Raw genomic sequence first — 18,271 nt, forward strand, 5'->3', positions numbered from 1 at the left:
ACTCTGTGTTTACGTGAACCAGACACATTTTCATTTCACATCTGCCCACTCTTCTCTATCACAGGGATTATATCTTCTTGCACCCTATTAGGGATGCCCAAGACTCTTCTCTTTTGCCTTTTTTTGCAAGAGGGTCTCACTCTGTCGCCCAGGCTGGAGTGCAGTGGCACAGTCTCTGCTCACTGCAGCCTTGACCTCCCAGGCTAGGTGATTCCCCCCACCTCAGCCTCCTGAGTAACTGGGACTAGAGGTGCTTACCACTCCCAGCTAATTTTTTTCTTTTCTTTTCTTTTCCAGAGATTTTTTGCTACGTTGTCCAGGTTGGTCTCAAACTCCTGACCTCAGGTGATCCACCTGCTTTGACTTCCCAAAGTGCTGGGATTACAGGCATGAGCCACCATGCCTGGCCAGCCAAGACTCTTCTAATAAGCCTTTTCCAGGAATCTTCAGGATTATTTTCCTCTTCCTTAATGCTGCAGGTTTTTTTCAAAGGCCTCCAGCAGGATACCTGTCACCTCCCCATCACCTACCCCCACCCACCTCCCCTCCTGAGCCTTCCATCTCTCAGGCCTGACACCAGCAGGGATTGCCACAGGCTACTCCTTCTCTATGGGAGGCTAACTTCTCACTTCTCCAGCTAGAGGGCAGGGTTCCTGGGTCTAGCAGGCTTCCGTGTGGTAGGATACTTTCCCATCCTCTCTAACCAGTCCTCTGATATCATAAACCAGTGATCTGCAAACTTTTAAAACCATGGGCTCCTACCAGTTAAAAAATTTTTAGCACACCCTCCTCCATTATACACTTATTTATTATAAATTACAGACTTGTATTGCTCTCTATCCATTTATTAAACACTAGCCAGGCTTATTTCTTTTTAGATAAAAATAACTATGAATAGAAGTTCTGATCATTTCTTCCCGTAGTCTCGTGGATCACTGTGCACATGCCCCACATCAGAGGTTACAATTCAAACCAAAGCAGCCCATGAGAAACCGCGGCGCCCGGCCCCAGTGTTCCCAGGCTCTGCCGGGCTCTGCTCGGCCTACAAGGTTTAGCTTGCAAGCTTCCATCAACCCCTTGTAGAGTGCTTCAGCCCTGAAATGAGCATCTCCTTACTGTTTTCTTGTAGTGGAAGTCCTCCTTCTTGGAGTGGGTAGGAGGTTGGGGAAGGAGAAGGGAGGAAGAGGGAACTGTGAACTGTGGTCTTGCTCTCTGCTGCTGGCGAGTGCAGACCTGGGTGACTGAGGCAGCGACAGAGAGGGTGCAGGAAGGAAGCCTCTTTTTATCTCCTTACAATGGGAGTGGCAGCTGTCTTCATGAGAGAAAGAACGGGCCACAACATTGTTTTTCTCCCCGCTTAGGAGCCAGGTTTCCAGAATCAAATTTCTCATTAAATATCAGTACCCCAAAAGTTAACCAGCACCAGGCCTGGGACACTGAGACAGCCTGCTGCAGAATTTGGAGCCTCAGGAGGAACCAAAGGGAAGGGTCCAAAGGGTGGGAAGGGAATCCACTCAAGAGGCCAGGAAGGTCATTTACAAGCATCGCTCTGGACAGCAAGCTCAGCCCACTGCATCAGTGTTATGGGAGCCTTATTGCTCCTCCCAGGAGATAAACACACAAAGGTGAGCGGGCAGACCACTGCTCAAGGCACGCTAGGAAAGCTGGCTTCTCCAACCTGCTGCCACAGTCAGGACCCGGGCCTCAGATGGTCTCTCCCAGTAAGGCTGCTTGGCGCCTGACAGTGTATAATCAGGAGGTTCCTCCCTGAGAGGCCTGTGGGAGGTGGGCAGGCAGCCAGGAGAATCCCAGAGAATGCCGAGTGCCACAACTGTCAGGCCTCGGAACCCATGATGTAATGCCTCTCCAGGGGCCAAGGAAAACAAGTCCGCTGTTGTCACTGCCCTCCCAGCAACCAGGCACTGCCCTCCCCACGGCACGGCTGTTCTGCGTAATTACGAACCCACTCTCTCTCCTTGGGAGGAGGAAATATGAAAATCTTTGTTGTCACATGAAAACCAACCCAAGATATGAGAACTGTCTTTTAAAATACATCTTGCTGTAGAGGGATTTCCATAGCAACTTCAGAAGTGTGTATATACTAGAGATAAGTCCAGGCTGATGAAAGCCACCTGGAATGTGAACAGGCTCTGGGCATCAGCAGCTGTGGATTTTTCTAGAACCTGTCATGATGCTGTGTGACCCTGGGCAAGTCACTTACCCTCTCTGATGCCTAAGGTGATAGAATCATTATCAGGCTGAGAGGGATCAAGGTCATCTTGTCCACACTACGGTGGTCTGATGCTTCAGTTCCCCATAGCCTCCCCTGCTTCTTGTCTCTGTCAGTCTCTGGCTGAATAAGGCCTGCCTCAAGGTCTCTGCCAATCTTATTATTTGACATTGGGAAAGACCATGATCATTTAAACTTGATTCTAAAAATATTGCTTAGTCTTTGTAAGAGAAGTGCTTTGCCTGTTTAGGAAACAATATTATTAATAGGGCAGATTCCTGGGAAAGAGTCTCTGAGATGCTGAGATTTGGGCGTGAGAGTTTTATTGGGACTGCTCTCAGGATCAATCCCTGTGGGGTATAGGGGAAGCTCCCGGGGCAGTGACAACAGGGCCCTTAGGCGATCCCTCAGGGACCCTGGAGTGTCCTCCTAGAAGCAAAAGGGGCTGAGCCTTTGAACTCCCACTCTGACAGATTCCCCTGGGAGTTTGCTGCCCCCAGGCAAGGGGCTTGATCTTAAGAGAGGGCCTCGGTCACAGTCCCCGCTGAGGGAATGAGAGCCGGGTCCTGGAGGGAGCATCCGGTGACTGGATGTGTTTGAATTGGATATGAAGGCAGCCTGGGGGCGGGTGCTGAAGAGGGTGAAGACCACAGGTGGCAGAGGCAAAACAGCAAGACAGGATTCACATGTTGGTCTCAGTGGCCTGGAGACTCTAAGATCGGGCAAGTTGCCAGGAGAGTCGAGGCCATGATTTCCTCGTATGTGCAGGATTCAGCCTGGGCTGGTGACACACACGTGAAGTTCAGAGTCAGAAACGAGTTCAGATTCTGGCTCCACGCTTACTATTAACAGCTCTGTGACCTCGGGCCAGTTACTTTCTATCAGTTTCCCCAACGCTTCCAGGGGCTTCCATGTCCAATTCAAACACATCCACGTGGTGGATGACACATTGCTTCACCCGGATGCCCATCCAGGACCCGCTCTCATTCCCTCAGTCAAGGTACCTCTCATAGATCTGTCGTGAGGGCACACTGGGATGGCATGTGGATTTTACACAGAACTAGCACAGGGGAGCTATGACAGCATCCATCATGCTTTCATACACCTCATGTTATACCTAAGTCTTTGATCAAATGGCCTTTTCTCAAGAGAAGGGAACATTCGGAGAATTTCCGATTTGCTCCTTGTTTCTCTGTGCCTTCGTCTCAGCTGGGGCTTGTGAGCCATGTCTGCAGAGAGAGAGAGAGAGCGCGAGAGCCCCAGTGACCCACCAGGGGCCAGGGTAACCATTCTCCGCTTGGAGGCTATGGACGGCCATGCAATATCAAATAAGGGGCCTAATCTAAGTACCCTGCAAACTACGTTCTTTAAAACAAGGTTTTCCTCCCAGGGAACAGAGTCACCCCTTCTTATGATAGGTCCAGTCAACTCTGAAACTCACTTGCAGCTACTTTGCTAACTGTTCGGCCTGTCTGCGCATCTGAAATACATGCCAGAGACCATCCGAGGCCGTGAAAGACTTCAAATAGCTTAAAGGGCTACACAAATTCAGTTATTTTTGTTGACAGACAACGTGGCTTCCATCAGTTAGAAAGGAAAACACAAAGAGTATAGGCCAATGTATGGTCGAAGTTGGGCTGTTCTAATTATAAGAAGGCAGCACAAAATTCCCAAGCGTGATCAAGGGATCTTTGCTATTCTCATTCATTTTCACCATCGCTGGATTGCAATACATAGTGCATATGTACTACCTTGCCTGACTCTAATAATAAGTCCTGTATCCGGCTTTCATGTGAGAAAATTGAGGTCCAGAGAGGTGCAATGATGGGCACGGTGCTGCTCAGCCAAGAGTACCACGAGGGGTTTGGGGTTGGAACCCAGGCCCATGCTTTCTCCATTGTGGGAAGAGTGTCTGCTTACCGGAGAAGGTTCGTGAAGCCCCGTGCAGTGTGGTCCCACTCAGAGTGGATGCTGCAGTGTCAGCTGCTGAGTCATGGCGAGGTTCTGAATAGGGGAGCGTAGTGTGCCCCTGGGGCTGTGTGTGAGAAAGGTCTTCCAGCACCGCACTGGCTCTTAGAGCCTGAACCTGCGTCCTGGAGGGCCCTTGTTTTGTGGCAGCAGAATGCCCTCTCGGTTTGACCGTGTGTCTGCTGCCCAAAACGCTGAAAGAAATGTCTGCAAACAGCACGTGTCAAAACAGGGAGGAGATGTGGTTCAAGGCACCCGCGTGGGGTGGGTCTAGACTAACTCCTCTCCAGACTTGTCTGCTTTGACCTCTGCTGGGACACAGGCACATGGAAGGTCTGGCGATATAACTGCAAGTGTTGCTGAATTCAGGGTGGCTACCAGGATCTGTGTAAATTACAGGGGATGCTTTCCCATACTTCCCAACAGAGTGAAAATAATCGATCTCAAGTAAACACAGCTTCATTCTATCTCAAGTGATTCTCATTTTAAAATGAGGAAACTGAGGCCCAGAGAGGTTAAGTAACTTATCCTCGGTTTCACAGCTACTTAGGGGCAGAATCAAGGTTTCTAACCTAGATTTGGAGCCACATGTCAAATCAGATTTAAATGATATACAGGGCTGGGTGCAGTGGCTCATGCCTATAATCCCAGAGTTTTGGGAGGCCGAGGTGGGCGGATCACTTGAGGCCAGGAGTTCCAGACCCCAGCCTGGCCAACACGGTGAAACCCCACCTCTACTAAAAATACAAAACTTAGCCTGGTGTGACGGTGCATGCCCATAATCCCAGCTACAGGGGAGGATGAGGCAGGAGAATTGCTTGAACCCGGGAGGCGGAGGTTGCAGTGAGCAATGATTGAACCACTGTACTCCAGCCTGGGCAAGACAGCGAGACTCCATCTTAAAAATAAATAAATAAATAAATAAAATGAATATCCGGGACCCCTTGTGAAGGAGAAGTCACAAAAGGCAGCTCGAGGGTGGTGGGAGGAGGTGGCCTCAGTCCTACCCCTGAGTCTTGACGACAGCTGCTCCAGGGAGATGGCATTTTGTTCTAGAGCCCTGGATCTCCCTTCTCCGAATCACTCCCAGCCACCATCCTCCTAATACAACGTTTCCCAAAGTATGTTCCATCAGTACAGTGCTTCTCAAACTAAGGTGCATGTGAATCACCAGGTGACCTTGTTAAATGCAAATTCCGATTCAGTCGTTCTAGACTAAGGCCCGAGATTCTGGGAATTCTAACAAGCTCCCAGTGACGCCAATGCTGCTGGTCTGTGAACTCAACTTTGAGGAGCAAGGTACCAGTAGCGCTTTATAATAAAAAGGATTTGCAGGCAAATACAATTGAGAAAGTCTGAACTAAACAAAAATAAGCTGGTTTCATTACTGCAGGACTTCTCAGAGCCTTTAAAATGCTAATAAGCATTGTTAATTCCCAAGAGGGAGAAATTGTAATGTGGTATACGTGCATTAATGATATAAACAAAATGCTCTGATATATTGGTTTGCAAAGAGGGAACAGAAACTCAGGAAAATTCTGTGCCTTTTTCCCACCTTACCTTGGTTCCAATGCTGCAATTCCAGCTCATGCTCAACCCAACTCAGCACTCCCCACTTTCCCACTGTCTCCTTCCAGGTGTCTGGGTACATGCCTGTCTCCTCCATCAGACCTCATACCCCCTGGCACCCCTGTTCCTCCTCCCTTCCCTGTCCCAGCACAGGCTCTGCACTCAGAAGGCCCCAGGTGGACTACCTTTCACAGACGCGGACGGTCCAGGCAGCAATGATCCACAAAGAGATACTGAACACGAGCAGCACAGTGCCAGGGCAGATGGTCATGAGCGTCTTCATGACGAAGCGGGTGTTGAAGTTGATCTTGTTGAGGGCCCCGATGCTGCGGGATGAGGCATCAGTGAAGAGCTTGCTGTGCAGCAGCATGACTCGGGCGATCAGGTACAGGCGCAGGAACATAGGGATAGACAGGATGATGTCCACATCGGCCTCCGCCCGGGAGGGTGTGTAGGAGAAGGCCAGGCGCGCTGTCCAGAAGAACTTGTACTCGCCAGGAATGGGGTGGATGGCACACACCAGCATCTCCAGGCTGATGTAGAGGATGCGCTCGTAGGTCATGGCTATCCGCCAGTCATCCGCGCCATTGTCAATCACGAAGAGCTGGTGGGAGCAGAGAGTCTGTTAGTGTGGCCAGGATCAGGAAGCGCACAGCAGGGGCCAGGCAGGACAGATGGGGCAGGCTCCTGGGCTCAGGTCAGCCTGACCACCTCGGCATGCTCTTTAGAGGCCTCGCTGTGTGGCAAGAGCCCTGGATGGGGAGTAGGAAGCCTGGATTCAGGTCCAGCTGGGAGACCCTGGCTGAGACATTTTGACTCTCTAGGCCTCACTTTCCTCCTCTGCAAATCACTTCCTGAGATATAGTGATTTATAATAAGAAATCATATATTTGGTCTTCATCCTGCTTTAGGCACAGTTCCTAAAACCCTAGGAATTTCCAAAGTCTAAGTGTCTTGTGTTTGCTAATAAGAAAACTAATAAGTGTCTCGGGTGGGGGGTGGGAATCCAGGGTAGCTTCAGGATGGGCACTGGTTGCCAGGGGAACCAATCTGGTGATGAGATGGTTGGAACTTTCAGCCCCACCCCACGATTCCCTGGGCGGGAAGAGGGACCAAAAGCTCGAGTTGATCACCAATGGCCAATGATGACAACAATTATGTCTGTGTAATGAAGCTTCCGTAAAATCCCAAAAAGCCTGTGTTTTTGTTAACTTCTATTTTAGGTTCAGGGATGCATGTGCAGGTTTGCTATATAGGTAAACTCATGTCGCAGAGCTTTGCTGTACAGATTTTATCACCCAGGTACTAAGTCTAGTACCCAATAGTTATTTTTTCTGCTCCTCTCTCTCCCACTCTCCACCCTCAGTGTCTGTCATTCTCTTCTTTGTGTTTTGATGAGCTTCCAGGCAGCTGGACAGATGGAGGTCCCTGGATACCGGGAGGGTTGGGTCCCCAGAGAGGGCATGGAAGCTCCACCCCTTCCCACACACCCTGCCCTCTGCTTCGCTCGCATACGGCTGCTCATCTGAATCCTTTGTAAAGTCCTTTATGACAAAGCAGTCAGTGTGTTACCCCGAGTTCTCTGAGCTGCTCCAGAAAATCAGTCAAGCCTGAGAAGGGCGTCCTGTGAACCCCTGATTCACAGCCACTTGGTGAGAGGCTCAGGGCAAACAGCCTGGGGCTGGTGACTGGCATTGGAAGTGGGGCCAATGTGGTGGGACTGAGCCCTCAGCCTGGGGGAGCCAACACTCACTTCAGGCAGACAGAGCCAGGGTGGAGTCACACTGCAGAACATGCAGCCACGTGTCCCCAGGAGAACTGCTTGGTATGTGGGAACCAACCCCTCCTTTTTGCTGACCACAGGTGCTCTATGTTGAGCCACTTCCAAGGTCCCCTCCAGGACACAGGTGCCAAATTGGCTGTTTCACGATAGTGAGAAAGATCAACCCATTTGTATTAAAAACACATCCCTGAGCCCCTTTCAGACCTGAGCTGAGCCCTGCAAGGGGATGTGAAGATGAAAAGGTCATGTTTCCTGCATGAGTGAACTCACAAGGGCTGGCACGGATTCCTCCTCCCCACTCAGAGAAGGAGCAGCAAGTTTGCTGGCAGCGCTGTGCCCCTCGGCGGTGCAGTGAAGTGTTCATGGCATGGACTCCGGAGCCGGACTGCCTGATCCTAATGCTACTGGCACTGTGGTCCTGGGCACGTTACCAAACCTCCCTGTGCCTCAGTTACCTCATCTGGGGATGATGATAACAGCTGCTGCATAGAGGTCGCTGTGAGGCTGCAGTGGGTTCGTATAAGCGACATGCGTGGAATCCTGCCTAGCCCCCAGCGTGCTATGTCACTATTAGCTATTCTTATTTTTAGCATTATTAATGGATGTGGCCTCAGTCTCTCTGTAAAATGACAGTTGGGCTCAGTGATATCTAATCTCCCTTCCAGCCCTAACCTTTCACGAAGATGCTTCCTGCTGTCACATCATGAGGATGCCTGTTCACACAAGAACTGACTGAGCACGTGCTGTGCGTCCAGCCTTTGTCTTCGGGCAAGTCCCACTGTGGGGTCCCACCACATTTGAAGACTGTGAAAGGGACTTCACATCCTTCCCCTCTGTGGCCTCAGTCTTCATCCGAGACTGAAATGAGAAGCCTCTAAGGTCTTCTCCAGCTCACGTGGTTGGATTCTTGGAGGGTGAGGCCTGAGATCCAGGCATATGTTCAGTGTGGGCCTCCTGTGCGTGTGTGCACCTCACTTCTGGGAGGTAGTGGAGTATTTACCATCATGCTCTGTCCTCTCTCTCCCGGGCCCTTGGCCCACCAGCAGATCTGGCTGTTGCCTGTAGAACTCATCCACAAACACACGCCACTCAAGACCCCAGCCTCATATGCTGCCTGCTCCACCGACAGCCACAGACAGCTGCTGCTTTCCAAAGCTGCTTATGTTTGCCTTTAAGGAGGGGAGGGCAGGGTCCTTGGCCTAACATGAGCTCAGGAAAAAGGGCACCAGCATCCACACCTCCTGGCAGGGAGAGCAGCTCATGCCCGCATCCTGGGAAGGCCTGAGCTGCAAGACTGGAAAGAAACTAGGCTGGGTTAAGGGAAATTAATGTTGGGGCAAGGGTTGGGTGGAGGTTTTATTTAACCTGGAAATACAACCTCAGCACAGAAAGAGTAACAGAGAGCTGGGCGCAGTGGCTCACGCTTGTAATCCCAGCACTTTGGGAGGCCGAGGCATGCAGATCGCCCGAGGTCAGGAGTTCAAGACCAGCCTAGCCAACATGGTGAAACCCCATCTCTACTAAAAATACAAAAATTAGCTGGGTGTCATGGTGCATGCCTATAATCCTAGCCACTCAGGAGGCTGAGGCAGGAGAATCACTTGAAGCCAGGAGGCGAAGGTTGTAGTGAGCCACGATCACCCCATTGCACTCCAACCTGGGTGACAGGAGCAAGACTGCCTTAAAAAAAAAAAAAGTAACAGAGAGACTGGATCAGCATGGATTTGTGGGGGCTGAAATCCCCCCTTGAGTGAAGCCTCCTTTCTTCCCTTGCACAGGGAGATCAGGGAATGAGGGGCCCTTTATTCTGTCCATCCTTGATGGGCCAAAGGAAGCTTCTGCTCTGTTTCAAAGTTAGTCACCAAGCAGCTTTCTCTCTCCACTATGCTGCCTTCCTTACAGTTCAGCAGGAACCGAGGACCCAGGAGAGGACCTATGGTACCGGGCCTGGTGTCGGGTGAGTGATGCTTGCCTTGCCTTTAGCATCTACCTGTGATATATTTCTGCAGCAAGGGGAACATTCCAGGCAATTCAGTGGGCCCTGAGAGCCATGGGCAGGAGAGGGAGCACTAGGAGGCAAGCCTCTCACCTGCCAAGCCTCAGTTTCTCCTTCTCCCTGCTCTGTAACCCCACAGAGCCACAATGGAGAAGAGAGGAGACAATGGATTGAAAGGGCTTCATAAACTACAAAGGAGCATTTGTTCATTCATTCACTCATTCATTCATTCAACAAACATGTGCTGATGGCCCTTAGTGATGTGGGAGGGGGTTCAGGGTTGCATAAAACAGCTCTGAGCAGCCCCCCGCCCACCCACCCATGGGGATCCTGAGGGGAAACTAGAGGGCTCTATGGGAGCAACTGGCTGAGAGGCTCACCTGGTGTTTCTAATCAGGGAGCTGTCATCTCTGAACAGGAGACAGTACTCAGCACAGCACCAGCTGGAGACTCACCCTCCTCCTTCCCCAGTGCAGCTGAGCCTGGGTTTTTCCAGACACAGGTTTCCCCAGCAATTAGAAAGACCTAATGGCTGCTCAAAGGGTTCCCTCTGATTCTGACTCCCGCCCAACAGGCCAAGCCATGGCAACGTGACTGCCTGGCCAAACTCTTCAAATACAAAATTAAAACCATCTACTCTGTAATAAAGAATCGCATCCGGTTACTATAGTAACTGGGTTCACTCTGGGCAGGAATGGAAGCAACGAGTAACAGATTCCTTGGATTGCCTGGTGAGGAGCGGATTGTAAGCTGTCAGAACTGAAGGGGAGAATTCAATGGCAGCTCTGCCCGGTGCGGCAAAGGGTGCTGGTCCCCAGGGGGCGTCCCCAGCTGCCTCTCAGGTGCCCAGCCTCGGTTGCAGCTTGCTGGTGCAGGGAAGGTGGGGGCCACACGGGGTAGTGGAGCTGGAGGTGGGAGAGCTAGCTTGACCTTGGCCCTGCCTGCCTCGTGGGGTTAGTGTTGGGATCCAGTAATACAGATAAAAAGTCGGACGGTGCATCACTAACTACTCTAAAAATATGAGGCATTATTAAGAGGGCTGACCTGGAGGACACTCATAAACAGTGTGTATACAGAGTGAGTGAGTGTTCTGAGTAGAGGGTAGGGGGAGAGTTTTCAGGTTGCAGATTAAAAGTGTCTGCTAGGCCGGGCACAGTGGCTCAAGCCTGTAATCCCAGCACTTTGGGAGGCTAAGGCAGGCGGATCACCAGGTCAAGAGATCGAGACCATCCTGGTCAACATGGTGAAACCCCGTTTACTAAAAAGACAAAAATTAGCTGGGTGTGGTGGCATGTACCTGTAGTCCCAGCTACTTGGGAGGCTGAGGCAGGAGAGAATTGCTTGAACCCGGGAGGTGGAGGTTGCAGTGAGCCGAGATTGTGCCACTGCACTCCAGCCTGGTGCCTGGCAACAGAGTGAGACTCTGTCTCCAAAAAAAAAAAAAGCCTCTGCTAGACAGGGCTCACTGCAGGCTTTTATGCATCTGCAGGGTGGGACATGTTCCAGAAGACCCCATTCCTGTCCTGTGTGAGGGCACTCTATGTTTTCTTCCTTCTGACCCCTGGAATCCCTTGCTCCCTCCCGATTCAGAGCAGGTAGCAGATACCCCACCCTGCTGTTTCCTCACTCTGCCTTCCGTTCATTCCTAACAAAGCACAATCTCAATTATTATTGATTTGCGTTTGTGAGGTTTCTGCTGTCTCTCCCCTTAAACGTGGTTCTCAACCTACTCACATCGCACATTGGAATGACTTGGAGAACTTGTTCAAAAATACCCATGCCCAGGCCCACCCCAGACCAAGTCAATCAGAATCTCTGGGGGTTGAGCCCTGACAATGGGGTTTTTCTTAAGACTCCCCAGGTGAGTCTAAAGTTGTTGGGCATCCCGCCAACCCCCACCCCCAGTCACAGTTGGAGCTCCAAAGAGACAAGGGCTGCGTCTTCCCTGTTCCCTGTGGCATCTCCAGAGCCTAGCCCAGGTCTTAGCACTTAGTAGGTATTCAATAAATCTTTGTTTAGTGAATTAATAACTCCCACTTACTGTCTGCCCCTAGACTAATCTTCCCTGTCTTGGGCTCAGCTTCCTCCTCTGAGGGCTGAGGGAAAGAACTAGACAATCCCAAGGCACCTCCTGATCTAAAGAGCCATCATTCTGTGGTTCTATGCAGACCCTCTTGCTGGCGTCTCCCGCCTCATCTGTGTTCTCAGTGCACCTGAGCTCTCCAGGAACAGGAACCACGCCTGGCTCATCTCACTCCCCTCCCATGCCTGAGACATTGCCTGGCACAGAGTGGGCAGCCAGTAGAATTTTGGTGAATAAAGAGGTGGGTAGGCGGATGACTGTGTCATATGAAGAAAGGGACAGATTGCCCGTGGTCCTTGTTAACACCCAGAATGGAAATTCCTGTTGAAAATCCATTCCTAAGCCTGTGACTCACAAGGGGCCTAACAATTCATCTCACACCACGGGAAGGGACATCCTCTTATTCCCAAAGGGTTGTTCATCCTGGAATAAACTGTCCCAGGTGACCTCCAAGCCTTAGAAAGTTCTAGAGCAAGTCTGGAAGCAGGATCTTGAGTAGCACTGGACCAGAGGGGCTGGGGGAAGAGTGCAAGTGGCTCCAGAGGCCTATCCTCCCCTGGGCTTAGTCTCCAGCATCCAGCCGTGATTCTAGACCAGCTTGACTGTTGGCCTCTGATGGATTCTGGGAAAGTACTAAGCTGATGTGGACAGAGTGCGGCATGGGGCAGGGAGCACCGTAGCCCTCGAGTGGTCTGTTCTGAGCTGTTCCAGAGCAGAAGAAGCCGCAGAGGTCCAGAGCTGATGAACAAGTCTCTTCCTGACCAGGCATGCGTTTGCTCCTTGCACGCTGGCTTCCCTGAACGGGAAAGGAAAGCCACAGTCTCCAAGTCATTGAATCTTTCTACCTCCTAAGCCTCAAAAAGTGATTTCACTCACTGAGGGTGTGACTGGCCTGAATATGCGATGTGTCCGGACCACGGTCTCTGCTCTCCCGAAAGCTCCACTCTCCACAGATAGTTGCCCTGTCCAGAAGTGGCTCCAGGCCGAATCCCGCTTCCACTTAACTGGTGGTTCTGAGAGCTTGTAGGATTTTCGGCCCGTTAGTATAATTCTGAGAGCTCTGGGAGGGAGACTTTATGCAACAGTGATTCCAAACTTTCCTTTAAGGAGCTTGTAATTAGAGAAAAAGGAGACCTAACTCAGCTCAGTTCAATAGAACAATTAGTAAGAATCAACAAGGTTAGGCCACTGTGGGTATATAAATATGAATCAAACACATGTCTCCTGAATCAGTTAATAATCTCAAGTAGCCCTAGTAAAAGAGATGCACGATTCCGATGCCATTTGAAAAGCTTCTTGGGCTAGGGAGGGCTTCAGCAGTGCCGGGAAGGCATGCATCAGGTATACAGGAGGAGGAGGCAGCTTGCAGAAATGGCCACAAATTCCTCCCATCCTATTCAGTTATTTTGTACATATGACTTTGCCTCTCCTCCAAGCAAGAAGTATAACCTATTTCTCTCTCTCTTTTTTTTTTTTTGAGACGGAGTTTTGCTTTTGTCACCCAGGCTGGAGTGCAATGGTGTGATCCGCCTCCCAGGTTCAAGTGATTCCCCTGCCTCAGCCTCCCAAGTAGCTGGGATAACAGGCACCCACAAGCACACTTGGCTAATTTTTTTTATTTTTAGTAGAGATGGGGTTTCACCATGTTGGCCAGGCTGGTCTTGCCCTCCTGACCTCCAGTGATCCACTCACCTCAGCCTCCCAATGTGCTGGGATTACAGGTGTGAGCTACCACGCTCGGCCAGTACAGCCTATTTCTCAGTCCCTTCAGTCTGAACGTACCCATGTACCTTGCTTTGACCAGTGGAAGATTAGAAAGTATGATACAGCATGGGTTTGAAAAATGTCAACGCTGTGAGGCTCACTATAGACACGTGGCCTTACTATCCCTTTCACCCCAGCCTACAACCAGCGCTAGCTGCCAGGCATCAGAAGCCATCCTAGACCAGTTTCGTGGTAGAAGCTCACCGCAGGTGAGACTAGCAGAAGAACTATCAAGCTGAGCCCAGCCCAAATTACTGACCCACAGAACGGGACCTAAATTGTTACTATTTCAAGCTATTATATTTTGAGGTGCTTTGTTATGCAACAAACCTAATATATAAGAGAACAAATTCTTTTATTTGGCACATATTAGAAAAGCCAGGCCATGTGCCTACCATGCCCAACATTTTCCTTTTAGATTCTTATATCACAGCCCCTAGAAGGAACCCTCACCTGTCCCCATGTTTCCACTCCACTCAGTTACGTCTGCTGGCCAGTCTTTCTCAAGCAACTGGGTGACTGGATGTGGAGGAGATCGGGGTCAAGGGCCATTCCAGCTTCCCCCACCCCTACTGCCCCCACAGACACATCATTTCAGATATCAAAGAATAACTCAGAGCATTAAAAACGTTTTTTTGCAAGCAGTTTAGTTGTTTCGCATACAAACAACTAAACCACTAAGATGTGAGGAAGTCAACCAGCAGAATGGATCCAGGAACAAAGGCAAAACAGAATGAATGGGGGGTCGCTGGAGAGAAACAGCAGGGAGTCTGGGAACAGTGGGCAAATGCTCGGCAAATGCTGAGGGTAAACAGATTCGCTGGCAGCTAACAAAGAGGTCAGCATGGGCATCCTATCCCTGGATGGCCAATGCCGGGCAGTGTAGAAGTCACTTTCAGTTATTCAGGAATTCTCCAGAAGCCCTTGGCTTTAGCTGTGGCATGCGGGTAGGTCACGGGCCCTCTCCCCTGTCACCTGCACCTCAGGGAGTCCAGGTCAGCGCTTTCCCTCGTTAGAGTGTCTCACCAAGCAAAGATGTCATCACCAGCTCAGCACAAGGCCAGCGCTGAAGGCCATCTGGCCACCTCAGGACGGGGTTCAGCTGCAGTCTCTGCAGGGCCCGAGACAGGCTGCCTTGGCGGGGAGACAAGGACACCACCCAGTGCCTCCAGCGGCCACATGGCAGAGCCCAAGCTTCAGGCCCGCGAGGCCTCCCCCCACTTCCTGCAGAGGGGCAGGCACGCAGGGAAGCTTGCCTTTTCTTTTTTTAAGGATAAGTTTAGAGTCAGTTCATTGGATTCACTCATTTCTCCCCCATTCTATTTTGAAAGCCTTGAGACCTTTCTGATTTTTAAGAAAACCGTGTCATTAAAACGTTCTCAGCTATCAGGGAGGAGAGCGAATTCCTGCTTAAACACTCTGACCAACCTGAAAAACTTTCATTCCTGCACAACTATGAATTTCTCTAAATTAGAGAAAATGGAAAAAGCCTTTTTGTGTACCGTTCCCTCTCTGTGGGGAAAAAGACTTCAGGAAAAATTTCCATCTTTAAAAAAAATATACACAGAAACAAAGCAAAAGGAAAAAATTACAGATTTTCTTAGGGTATATTATTTATATATATAATGTATTTTATAATACATATATATATACACACATATATAAATTTAAACACCCTGGAGCATATATTCTGCATATACACCATTACTAGGGGGGTTACCATGGAAGCAACATCAAAAGTCCTGTAGTACCTAATTAGGTTTCCCTGAGGACAGGCGTTGATCGCTAGTGATGAAATGAACTTCTGGGTTTGCAGCAATGGTTCATAAAATTTCCAGTCAGAAAATGCTCCATGGAACCAGAGGAAGAAAGGGAGGAAGGTGGGGGGTGGGAAGCAAAGGTAGAAAAAAGGCGGCTCTAGGCCGAGTGCTGTGGCTCAGGCCTGTAAACCCAGCACTTTGGGAGGCTGAGGAGGGTGGATCACCTGAGGTCAGGAGTTTGAGCCTGGCCAATGTGGGGAAACCCTATCTCTGCTAAAAATGCAAACATTAGCTGGGTGTGGTGGCGGGCACCTGTAATCCCAGCTACTTTGGAGGCTGAAGTAGGAGAATTGCTTGAACCCGGGAGATGAAGGTTGCATGAGCCGAGATCAAGCCTCTGCACCGCAGCCTGGGTGACAGAGCAAGACTCCGTCCCGAAAGAAGAAAAAAAAGAAAAAAGATGGCTCTAAAAAGGCCAGCCATTGAATGAGCCTTGTCAGGAAAGTCTACGATTCTACCATCAACAAGATGCTTAGGGCGTTGGGGTCCATGCTAGCCGACTCTGTGTCATCTGAAACCGTCCCGCTCCCTGGGCCATGTGTGATGCCCCATGGTGGCTCTTTGGTCCAGCCAGGACAGGCTTTTCCCAAGAGTGTCCATAGAGCTCACCCTTGGTCTCTTGCAATGTGTAATGACCACCCATGGGGATTATGGAGGCTGAAGTTTGTTTGGGACTAACAGAGAGCAGTAGTGATCATAAATCCTTTCCCCTGTCCTCAGTTCTCAGAAAGGAAGCCAGGTTCCGGCAGTTGAGGAAGCCATATGTTTCACTCAGATAGCAGGAATTTCTTGATCCCTGAGCGTGGCACCACGGGCCATCTGTGTGTGGCAACTCTCTGGACCTCAGATTCCTCAGCGTCATGTGAAGACTTGGATCCAATTTGTGGTTTTCCATTTTCTCCAAGCCATTTCTCTTAATAAGATTTTTCATGTATGCCCAACATGGGAAACAGACAAATTCGGAGCTGTTGTAGTTGAAAGGGCAGAGAAGAACGTCCAAAGATCAACTCACTCACCTCTTCCTCCAGCCTAGAGCTCAGTAGTGGACCCCATGCTCTCCGTAGAACCCTTTGATTGGAAATCCCTTGGATAGACTGGCTGATCTCTAGTTGTAATGAGAAACAAGGTGTGGTGCTGGAAATCAAGGTGTTTGGGGTTCAATATGTGCTGGATGCAGAGGCCCGGAACTTTGCCCTAATCAGTTAACTCAGTCATTCATTCATTAAGTATGAGTTGAGCCCCTATTAAATGACAATCCTTGTTAAGCTCTAGGGATACAGCAGGACAAGTAGACAAGGCCCCTGTCCCCACAGAGCTTCCACTCCAGGGGAGGAAAGCAGATATTAAACAGGTAAACCATTTAATTTTAGAGAGTGACGCCTGCCAGGAAGAGAATAAGTCAGGGCAAAGGAAATGAGAGAAGTCACAGACAGCCAGGACAGGGCTCTCTACGGAGGGGACCTCTGAGTCCAAAGCGAGCCTTGCAAAGGTATGCGTTACAGAGGGGACAGCATATGCAAAAACCCCAAGGCAGGATGGAGCTTAGAGAGTTAGAGAGATAAAAGAAAGAAGACCAATGTGAGAAAGAAGCGAGGGATGATACCAGATGAGGCCAAGATGGCAGTAGGAGCCAGATCACTGGGACCCTGGAGGTCACAGAAGGAGCTCCATCAAGGGACAGGGAGACCACAGACCAACTCCTGCCAGGGCCACATCAAGTTTCCCTCCCTTCCACAGGTCTAGGCTGCCGCTTCCCACTCCCAGGTGGGGCTGGGTGCCTTCCTCTAGTATTCCCCAGTCCCTGTGCCCCCTGCTTGTCACAGAGCCAATCCCCAAATGGCAGCTGAGGAAAGATGGCCAGATGGTTGGGGAGCGCTAGCCCCCGTTTCAGGGGAGCCAGGGGAGCAGGGCGGCGGTCTCCATCAATAACCGTAACAGCAGGGCCATGGACTGCAGCCTCACGACGCACCAGGGCCTGTGCCATGTGCTTGACCGGCACCATCTCGTTTAGTCCTTAACAGGGTTCTGACACAGGTATTCTTATTTCTATTTTACAGACAGGGAAACTGAGGCTCAAAGAGATTAATTTACTAAAGATCACACAGTTAATAAGGGGCAGACCTAGGCTCTAAAGCCAGGGCAGGCAGCTTCCAAATCCACTCTCCTGACTACTGTGTACACTGCCCCAGGCTTCGCTAAGAGGATTGTAGGGCTGACCTCTGATATTTGCCTATCCCAGGCCAGGCCAGGCCAGGCCAGGCCAGGCCAGGCCAGTGGGTGTTTCTGGATCTCTGTGTGCCTTGGCAGATCCAGGAATCAAAGGTTTCTGTGCATCTGCTAAGTCTGGGGTAAGAGGAATCGCTTTCTCAACAGGAAGTTTCTGATAAGTTTCTTTCCTTTTGACACATGAAAGGATCCTTCGGAATGTCTGGGGGTAGGGGAGGAATACCATCCTCACTAGGCTGCTGGTCCCTGATTGGTTCTGAGTCACCTGTTTACCACTCAGGGAGAAATTCTCTAACCCTGGCTTAGGAAATATTTTTAGCAACTAAAAATAAAGAGGTTTTTGGATCTTTGAACAGCCTGGGTTGCTGGAGAGCTGAGGTCAGGACCAGGCATTGGTGGTGGGCAGGGAGTGTTTATTTTTCCCCAACTGACTGAAAGGCCCTTCAACTCCTCAAGGGCCAGCTGCACCGTCGCCCCTTCAGGGGGAGTTTTCCTGATTTCCCAGTGGTGGGGGCAGCACTTCAAACAGCAACAATCCATTTGGTGTTTCCAGCTTGCTGGCTGGACCCTAAGCACTTTTTTCTTTTTCTCCTTTTTTCCTTTTTTTTTTTTGAGACAGAGTCTTACTCTGTCCCCCAGGCTAGAGCACAGTGTCTCGATCATAACTCACTGCAACCTCTGCCTCCTGGGTTCAAGCAGTTCTCCTGCCTCAGCCTCCCGGGTATCTTGATTACAGCTGTAATCTACCACACCCAGCTACTTCTTGGATTTTTAGTAGAGGTGGAGTTTTGCAGTGTTGGCCAGACTGGTCTCAAACTCCTAGCCTCATGTG

The 18,271-nt window shown here is 50.3% G+C and overlaps 1 protein-coding gene across 6 annotated transcripts in view; it reads right to left on the minus strand.

Annotated features, from left to right (window-relative positions):
• KCNN3 (potassium calcium-activated channel subfamily N member 3) overlaps positions 1–18,271 on the minus strand; it is a 176,836-nt gene that overhangs the window by 70,349 nt on the left and 88,216 nt on the right. For all 6 annotated transcript variants that reach the window (XM_035280236.3, XM_002760046.7, XM_035280238.3 and 3 more), the window contains exon 3: positions 5,953–6,371. In XM_035280236.3, coding sequence (XP_035136127.1) covers positions 5,953–6,371 — 419 coding nt within the window. The remainder of the gene's footprint in view (positions 1–5,952; positions 6,372–18,271) is intronic.

Source organism: Callithrix jacchus, chromosome 18 (genome assembly GCF_049354715.1).
Source record: "Callithrix jacchus isolate 240 chromosome 18, calJac240_pri, whole genome shotgun sequence".
In the NCBI taxonomy this organism is placed as follows: Eukaryota; Metazoa; Chordata; class Mammalia; order Primates; family Cebidae; genus Callithrix; species Callithrix jacchus.